Source organism: Myxocyprinus asiaticus, chromosome 6 (genome assembly GCF_019703515.2).
Source record: "Myxocyprinus asiaticus isolate MX2 ecotype Aquarium Trade chromosome 6, UBuf_Myxa_2, whole genome shotgun sequence".
NCBI lineage: Eukaryota > Metazoa > Chordata > Actinopteri > Cypriniformes > Catostomidae > Myxocyprinus > Myxocyprinus asiaticus.
The window spans coordinates 17,233,937-17,243,999 of NC_059349.1; the positions used below are offsets into that span (position 1 = coordinate 17,233,937).

At 35.5% G+C, this 10,063-nt stretch overlaps 1 protein-coding gene across 2 annotated transcripts; it reads left to right on the top strand.

The window, feature by feature from the left end:
• On the top strand, positions 1-9,008 carry rab18b (RAB18B, member RAS oncogene family). Of its 2 annotated transcripts, XM_051699706.1 has the most exons (8): positions 1-143; positions 1,998-2,053; positions 2,321-2,382; positions 2,614-2,686; positions 3,163-3,281; positions 5,172-5,238; positions 5,412-5,498; positions 7,662-7,809. In XM_051699706.1, the coding sequence occupies exons 1-7, from the start codon at positions 76-78 to the stop codon at positions 5,462-5,464; spliced, it is 498 nt and encodes a 165-aa protein (XP_051555666.1). In that variant the 5' UTR covers positions 1-75; the 3' UTR covers positions 5,465-5,498; positions 7,662-7,809. The 2 variants fall into 2 exon arrangements, with proteins under 2 accessions (XP_051555666.1, XP_051555665.1); XM_051699705.1 differs by lacking the exon at positions 5,412-5,498 and having other exon boundaries at positions 7,662-9,008.
• Positions 9,009-10,063: the final 1,055 nt, after the last annotated feature.

Here is a 10,063-nt window from a genome sequence, read left to right on the forward strand (position 1 = left end):
GTCATGCTCTAGCCGGAAGTTCCAGCGCAGGCGAGTGAACGGGTGTTTAACCAGCTTAGTGTAAACAACGAGAACATGGACGACGACGTGCTAACAACGTTAAAGATTTTAATAATCGGAGAGAGTGGTGTCGGTAAATCAAGGTAAGACTATTATGTGTGTGTGTGTGTTTTTTTTTTATCTTGTCCGACAACAGTATGAGTTGTCAAATAGCATTAGCTATGGCTTCATCCGAACAAGCAACAACTTGAACTAATGCTGTGTCAGAGTTTACAACATCAGTCAGTAAACTCTACGGATACAAGTTGTTTTTGACTCAAGAATAGAAGGAAATGTAACATTTATTCGTCGCGGTATTTTGAGCCATTATATTTGCTGTTGACATATTTTTAAGCTATGTCGCTTGCTAGCATTAGAATAGTGATGCATGAACTTATGTCAGATAATTTGACTTTTAAAAAATATACTGGTAATGAATACTTTGTATAGCGTTACAGTTTTCGCATCCCTTAAATATTTAATTAGACATGAGAAGCACTGTTGGCTGGCAGCTGTTCCTTTAGCAATCCTGCTAACTGCTGGTTATGTGGCAGCTCACTATAGATAAACATGCTTAAGTCTGAGTTTTAAAGGGATAGTTCACCCAAAAATAAAAATTCTCTCATTATTTACTCACCCTCATGCCATCCCAGATGTGTATGACTTTCTGTATTCTGCTCAACACAAATTAAGATTTTTAGAAGAATATTTTTATTATAATTTCTCCTCCCTGCTCAGTAGATGGCGATATGCGCAAATAATGTAGAAATAGTAATAATAAAAAAAGAAAAGATATAAAGATAGATATAGGACTCCAGTGGTTTAATCTATATAGTCAGAATCAGTATGATGGGTGGGAAGCTGTTGTTTTTTTTTTTTTTTTTTTTAGAATTTTTTTTTTTTTTAACTATTTTTACATTATTTGCGCATATCACCACCTACTGGGCAGGGAGGAGAATTTATAATAAAAGGATGTGCTTTTATGTGCTTTTTGGACCTTCAAAGGTCAGGCCACCATTCACTTGCATTGTATGGACCTACAAAGCTGAAATATTCTTCTAAAAATCTTAATTTGTGTTAAAAAAAAGAAAGTCATACACATCTGGGATGGCGTGAGGGTGAGTAAATTATGAGAGGATTTTCATTTTTGGGGGAACTATCCCTTTAATAGAAGGGTCAAATACTTGTTGTAATACAGCTGTAATACTTAAAATATACTTTTTTGGGGGGCCTGGGTTGCTCAGCGAGTAAAGACGTTGACTACCACACTCGCGAGTTCGAATCCAGGGCGTGCTGAGTGACTCCAGCCAGGTCTCCTAAGCAACCAAATTGGCCCGGTTGCTAGGGTGGATAGTTACATGGGGTAATCTCCTTATGGTCGCTATAATGTGGTTCTCTCTCTCGGTGGGGTGCGTGGTGAGTTGTGCGTGGATGCCGCGGAGAATAGTGTGAAGCCTCCACATGCGCTATGTCTCCGCGGTAGACATAGCGCATTCAACATAACGCGTTCAGCAAGCCACGTGATAAGATGCACGTGTTGACGGTTTCAGATGCGGAGGCAGCTGAGATTCGTCTTCCGCCACCCGGATTGAGGCAGTCACTATGCCACCACGAGGATTTAGAGCGCATTGGGAATTGGGCATTCCAAATTGAAAAAAAAAAAAAAAAAAAAAAAAAAATATATATATATATATATATATATATACACACACACACACACACACACACACACACACTTTTTTTTTTTTTTTTTTTTTATGATGACAAAGTACTTTAACAAAATTAGGGCTCATGCCAACTATTTGCAGCCTTTTCTCATCAAATTATTAAGGAAAAGTGAATTTGTTTCCAACTCAGAAGTTTAGAATGTGAGTTTATAAGAATACTTGAGGATCTTACGTAATGTATTATATCATTTCAAGTTTAATTTACTTGTATTTATCTGTTTAACTCCACAGTTTGCTGCTGCGCTTCACAGATGACACATTTGACCCAGAATTAGCTGCAACTATTGGTGAGTCACACATGAGAGATTCTAGCTTTACTTCTACCAATAATAACAAGTCATGAATTGGAAACAGACCATGCATGGCCTTTAATCGGTTAACACTCGATGCTAATGAGCTTAAAAACATTTCAACTTAATCTTACAGACTGAACAATGAATTCTTGTTGTTAGAATGCCTAGTATTATGTCCATAGTTCATAACGTTGGTAAAGTTAATGCTTGCCGAAGTAAAGCATCATTTATAATATACATATTTTTATTGGGTTGATTTAGGTGTGGACTTCAAAGTGAAAACTATTGCAATAGATGGTAACAGAGCCAAGCTGGCAATATGGGTAAGTACAGTAATACTGTATTTTACGGTGTTTTAAAAAATGCTTTACACTCAATAAACACTCAAAAAGGGATGTAACTGCTCAAGCGCACAGAGTATATTTGTCAAATGTCTGCTACAGCTTACAATTGTATGATTCCACTAGATGTCACTATGTACTTCAATAAGTGATTTAGGACTATAGGTGTTTAGCAAGCTGCAGAAATACTTTGAAATGACCTTTCTATTTTAGGACACCGCGGGTCAGGAGAGGTTCAGAACTCTAACACCAAGCTACTACAGAGGAGCACAAGGCGTCATATTAGGTTAGTCATTTTTTTTTTTTTTTTACATAATTGATATTGATTTTTTTAATTATTCTCTACAACACTTGATTCTGGTTTTTCAGCAGTGACTTTCTGGTTTCAAATATTTGTGTGTAATGACCGCTAAACTGTATAATGACCATTTTCGCAGACAAAACATTTTCTACATAGTAGCTATGCTTGTTTGATGCCTCTCATTTCACTCTGCAGTCTCTTCTCGGATTAGAAAATACATTCAACTCAAATCAATATTTTATCTGCATTTATTTATTTATTTGGTAAGTAGCCATGTAATTAGCTTGATAATGTGCAGTCAGCCGCTCATTATCGTTATATAGTAAATAAACCACTGACTGTATCCCTGATTATCCCTTGGAGATTAACTCTCGAAACAACTCCGATTCGTATACTTGTTAGCATACTCCATATGCTTAATGCAAAAAATTATACTATGTTATTGTTTTCATTTCTTATAGTGTATGATGTGACAAAGCGGGACACGTTCACAAAACTTGAGAACTGGCTCAACGAGCTGGAGACATACTGCACGCGCAACGACCTGGTTAAAATGCTTGTGGGCAACAAAATTGACAAGGTTTGTCTGATTTACATTAATCGATCTGTAACATTGCAATCAAACTTGTTGATACATTGTTATGTTTTAGATGAACACTGTGTCCAAAGCAGAAACGATGCATTAAAGTGATAAATCACTTCCATGTTAATTTAAGTTTTTAAATTGCATCTGAGACCGCCAACACGTGCATCTTATCACGCATGACTGCCACAGCCATTTTGATGGATGCCTGGTTTCTATTTTTGAATTCGGCAAAGGCTTGGGTCAAAGTCATTGTTCTGCAAGTCATAATCAAGTCTCAGTTAAAGGAATATTCCAGGTTCAATTCAAGTTAAGCTCAATCGACAGCATTTGTGGCGTATTGTTGATTAAAATGTATTTTAAATTTACCCCTCATTTTCTTAAAAAAAGAAAAAAAATCTGGGTTCCAGTGAGGCACTTACATTGGAAGTGAATGGGGCCAATCCATAAATGTTAAAATACTCACTGTTTCAAAAGTATCGCCACAAGACACAAACAATATGCATGTAAACATGATTTTAGTTTTATGAAATCGCTTACTAACCGCATCTGTGTAAAGTTATTGCCAATTTTACAACTTTGTTGCCATGATGACGCAACATCAGTCAACCCTAAAATGACTGTAAAAAATAAGATTTAAACAACTTAACAGCTCAAATAATATACGAGTTTTAACAGAAGAATGAACATAAGTGCTTTTTTTAAAATGATAAGCTTCACATTTCTGTCTTTTTAAAAGCACCCAAAATTGGCCCCATTCACTTCCATTGTAAGTGCCTCACTGTGACCCCTCTTTTTTAAAGAAAAGGAAGGGACAAGTCAAAAAAATTTTTTGTGATAATCATCATTATGCCACTAATGCTGTCGATTGATCTTAACTTGTATTGACTTGGATCCATGTGTTGAATCTATGATGGAAGGGTGTCGATCAAGAGTTTAATCAAGTCAACACTTTAAGACTTGCTAACAAAATAAATACTTTTTATTTTTTATTTTAATAATAAAAATTATAACATTAGTGCAGCTAGTAACAATATGCATGAAGCAATATGCATTTCACAAATCTACCGAACTATAATATCTATAGTACATTATACTATATGTATCTATAGTACATTATACTATAGTACAGCACTATGAACAACATGTTTGTTCGACTCATGCCAGCTAATGATATTTAGTTGTTTGTAAAGGCTGTTGGTTGCACACATGGTAATTGAGTTGTTTTCAATTACATCAAGAAATATTTTTCACATGTATTCGATGCTTTCCTCACAAATCGCTGCATACTTAGACATAAACCACGTCATAAACTAGCTGTTGTTTCATAAATCACGACTATGTCTAATCCCAGCCTGTTAAGAATGGAATTGTCCTGAGTCATCAGTTCAAGTCAGAGCCAAGTCACAAGTAATTGCATGTGTGCCAAAGTTTAGTCTAAGTTATTCTAATATTTTCCATGTCCACATCTCTCATTCTGCGCTGTAGATTATAATGCAGACCATGAAAGCTGTTTTCAGCCACTCTTACACTGCTTTTTGTTAAACTTAATGTGATACAACATCGAGACAATCACAAACTCTGTTATCCTCCTCCATTTTGGTTTGCCATTGACCAAAAAATTGTAAAATAAAATAATGTGACCTTTTCCTAAGAAGAGCAAAACACATTACAAGGTTTAAAGCAAAGCTTATGGAAAGCAATGGAAACAGGTCAAAACACGAACTCTTCTATTCTTATTAGGAAAGTTTCACAGATGTCTACAGAAGTCATAGAATGCGACCTTAAAGACAAGTGTTGATGTTATGTGCGCTGACAATTAGAGTGTTCTGTAAATTTCTTTTGTTATTTTTCTTGGTGTGATACAGAATTACCTCTCTGTTTTAGGATAACCGTGAAGTAGACCGAAATGAAGGTTTGAAGTTTGCACGGAAACACTCTATGCTTTTTATCGGTACGTTTCCTCTTTTTTTTTTATTTTTTATAAATCACTTATTTTGTTTGCAATTGGATTTGATGTTTTGGATGGTTCCATTTGGATTTAAGCTAAATTGTTCTTTTGGCATTACAGTCCCCTTGTCAGCCATCACAAGATGTAGATGAGCATTATAATCTGCCTTTGTGCAGACCATTTTGTCTTGCCAGGATTGTATTTATATTTTCCAGTACAGTTAAAATGAGGTCACCGATGTCAAAATGTCTGTCAGTTAAAAAGTAAGTAAAAAAGGAACTTGTGGTTGAAAAGATACTTCTGTAATGGCAAATACACATTTACCTTTGTTCCTTAAGAGATCATGGAACATAGAGATAAGTCTATACTGTAATGGGTCTACTTGCTTGTACACTGCTTATGAAAGTGTATAGGAGAATTTTATGAAACCGGTCAATATCACCCCCAATCAATTTTTGTCATGAAGAAAATAAGCCTATTTTTAGGACTACTAAGATTTTTTTCCATTTATTTCCCTTCCTATTCTCACTACCATAATGCAAAAAAGTCTTATTCTCATTACTGTAAATAATATATATATATATATATACACACACACACACACCGTGGCAAGAAAAAGTATGTGAACCCTTTGGAATAAAATGTGATCTCATCTTCATCAGTCACAAGTATAAAACAAACAAACACAATGTGCTCATGCGAACAACACACAAACAATTATAATCTGTCATGTCTTTATTGAACACATCTCATTAAACATTCACAGGTCTGTGGAAAAGTAAGTGAACCCTTGGATTTAATAACTGGTCGATCCTCCTTTGTCAGCAATAATCTCAACCAAGTTTTTCCGGTAGCTGCGGATTAGACCTGCAAAATGTTTAGAAGGAATTTTGGACCATTCTTCATACAGAACTGCTTCAGCTCAGCCATATTCTTAGGATGTCTGGTGTGAACTGCTCTCTTGAGGTCATTCCACACTATCTCTATTGGGTTAAGTTCTGGGCTCTGACTGGGCCACTCCAAAAGGTGGATTTTCTTTTTTTTGAAGCCATTCTGTAGTGGATTTACTTAAATGTTTAGGGTCATTGTCCTGCTGCATCACCCAACTCCTACCGAGCTTCAGCTGGTGCACAGCCACCCTGGCATTATTCTGTAGGATATCCTGATAAACTTGGGAATTCAATTTAAAAATGTATGGCAAGCGGTCCAGGCCCCAAAGCATCAAAGCAACCCCAAATCATTATGCTCCCTCCACTGTACTTCACCGTTAGTATGACGTTTTCATCTGGGTATGCGTTGCCCTTTTTATGCCAAACGCAGCGATGTGCGTTCTTCCCAAACAATTCAACCTTAGTTTCCTCAGTCCACAAAACATTTTCCCAGTAGTATTGTGGAGTGTCAAGGTGGCAAATTCAGGTGTGCAGCACCTCATTGAGCATTCTGCAGTGTGCCCTTTAAGTCATCTTGGCTGAACAGCCACTTCTAGAGAGAGTAGCCACAGTACTAAATCATCTCCATTTATAGACAATTTGTCTAACTGTGGACAGTTGAATATCTAAGCTCTTCGAAATAACTTTGTAAACCTATAACCTAATGTAAAGCAACAATTCTTGATCGTAGGTCTTTTTAAATCTTTTTTTTTTTTTTTTTTTTTGCGCGAGGCATTGTCCATGTCAGCAGATGCTTGTGAATGGCAAACTCAGAATGTTTGAGTGCTTTTTATAAGTCTAAGTAGCTCTAACCCACACCTCCAATCTCATTTCATTAATTGGATGCCAGATTTGCCAACTCCTGACTCTAATTAGCTTTTGTTGACGTTATTAGCCTAGAGGTTCACATACTTTTTCCAACTTAACTGAGAATGTTTTATGTATTCAATATGTACAAGAACAATACAAAACAAATGTACAAAATAAATAATTTGTGTTATTTGTTAAAACAGAGTATTCTTTTGATGAGAATTAATGAGTATATCCATTGAGCATAATAGGAATTACAAGGCAATGTCCAGACACATTATGGTAATAAGAATTTGTCATGAAATTGTTGTGAAATTGTTATGAAAATGCTGTCACAATGCAATAATCTTTATGGTCCCTAAAATAGGCTTCATTTTCAAATTTGGGGTGATCTGGAATGTGACCTGGACATGTTTTCATGAAATTCACCTGTATACAGTATATATACTTATACTATATTAACTATTAATATAATATGTTCAGTTTTGTTTATGGTATCATTGACCTCTAATGTCATTATTTTTTTTTTTTTTACAATCAATGATCTCTGAAGTCATTAAATTAACTTTTGTACTCTGACACACCACTTTTGAAAGTCAGACCGCATCACGTCTTGCTTTGATGATTCACATTGTCTCTTCTCTTTATCTCTCCTGTCCATCTTAACCCATGCTGCATGATTATCAGAGGCTAGCGCAAAAACACGGGACGGAGTACAGTGTGCCTTTGAAGAACTGGTGGAGAAGATCTTGCAGACGCCGGGGCTCTGGGAAAGCAGCATCCAGAACCACGGAGTCCAGCTGTCCGATCAGGAGCAGCAGCGTCAGGGCGCCTGTGGGGGCTACTGTTCCCTGGTTTAACATCCACACCTCATCCCACAACCACATACTGAGATGGAAAGCAACGTTTTCTTTTTTCTGAATGAGAGCTTCCTCTGAGGGGGAACGGTCTGCTTCCTTAGATCTGGTCAAAGGGACCTTTGCAGTTTGCACACCATTCTGTGTCACTCAGTTTTTGTCTTCAAATTCCCAGTATTGTCATATTAAGTCATATTTTCTAGAGTAATGTATCACATTGCTAAATTACCTGTATTCTATGTAATGTTGTCATGCATAACAAGTCTAAGCATCTTGTAATATGGCAGGTATTTCCCCCCAGCAAGAGGACCAAGCTGACATGCTTCCCCCTCAATGGGAGCGTTGCCTTTGACCTAACGTGCATAGGCCAATAGGATTGCATGAGGGGAGGGGTCGAGATATTAGAGGATCTTATCAGTGTGGTGAATGCATTCAGAGTCAATCATGATTGTCATCAATTGTCCAATATACATCTACATGTTAAATTTTCTTCATATTATCTGTTTAATGTATTTTCTGATGCTCTCATTTTAATCTTCTGCTTTTTATTTGCAATTGATAATCCCATTATTTCTTTTTATTATTATTATTTTATTATTATTATTATTTTTTGCCTTGGAATGATGCTTAGCATGATCCTAAATTCTTTTGCTAGAAATATTCTTTCATAAATAATATATCTTGACAAGCTGTTCTGATCCGCCTATGCTGAAGTAATTCAAACATTTATGTCTATGAAATGCTGTGTAGCCTCAGTATCTCTCCTGACTTGAGAAACAGTGCTGTTTGTTTTTGGAATACCCTAATTTAAGCATGCTTTATTTATGTAATCCATGATGACTACAGTTTTTTTTTTTCTTGTCCAAATAACACATGGGATGATCCACTTTACTACACTGTGTTTTAAGCATTCTTTCACTCCTATCTAGGAAATTGTAGTTTCTCTAGTCTAGTTTAATGTGAATGGATACTAAAAGCTACTTCTGTATTTGTCGTTTTTAATCAAAAAGACATCCTGTGACATGATTGAACTGATATCTTAATTTTGAAGTTTCAATTCAGATTGACTCGACACAGGAAATATTTGATTATGCCTTAATATTTATGTGATCTGCATGTTTCTGGCCGTCACAATGAATCTGTAGAGAGAGTGTGTTAATATAGCCAGTTAAAATTACCAACATGGTTATAGTGGTCATTTTATTTATTGCTAAATATATATTGGTCATATAGTTCATAAAGGTTTAAGTATTAACGATTATGACTTGCATTCCTCTTATTATGTTTGCTCTACTCCAGAGAGATTTATCCAGTCATGGGAGGAATTGCTTATGACTTAATTTAGCCTCAAAACCAAACACTAACCAGTACCCTAACTAGGACGTTTTATGAGTTTTAAGTTAAGATACGCCAGTGCTGTTCTCATAATTGCGTTATATTCCGTTCTGTAGACATTTGATTTTTCCTTTTATTGAGGCTGTTGAACTTGAACAGTGATGTTCTAGTCTGTATGCAACTTTCCGTTATTTAGTGGAAAGTTAGGAGCAATTATATGTCTCTGAGAGCAACCGTGCTGTTTTCTTTTTTGCATTAAAAATATCTAATTATAGAAGTGTTTAATACCTTATTCTGCCACAAGTTTGTGTGATTTTCTTCTATGTATTTTCAAAATGACCTATTATTAGTATATAATTTGTAGTTTAAGAAAATTATAACAATTTACAGTAAGGTTCCGTTTATAAAAATAGCCAGTTCTTGAGCAGGAGTTTCCATTTCGTTCATGAAAACATTTATTTACATTAAAATATTATATGAAATTATATTGAGTGCATAACCTAATTAATATTCATGACTTTTGTGATGTCACAATTAGCTAAATGTTAGAATAATGTGGTTCTTACATAATGACAGATGTTTTTCTTTGGAAGGTACTGTATTTTTTCCTTCCCTTTATTTTCATGCAGAAGAACTTTAAGTTGGTGGGAAGTAAAATTCATGGGTGCTCTTGCTATAATAATTGGATATATGTATAGGTCTACTCTAAAGTATTGGCAGATTTTTGAAACCAAAATCACAAATGTCCATTACTGAATTCAACAGAGCCCCCACACCACACCACAATTTGTTAGATCTTTAAATATTGACAAACCCTCTATTTTGTAGATGTCTTTTCTAATTGTGATTTTGATTTTATGTGTACGATAAGATCTATCCAAAACTCACTTTCCAGGC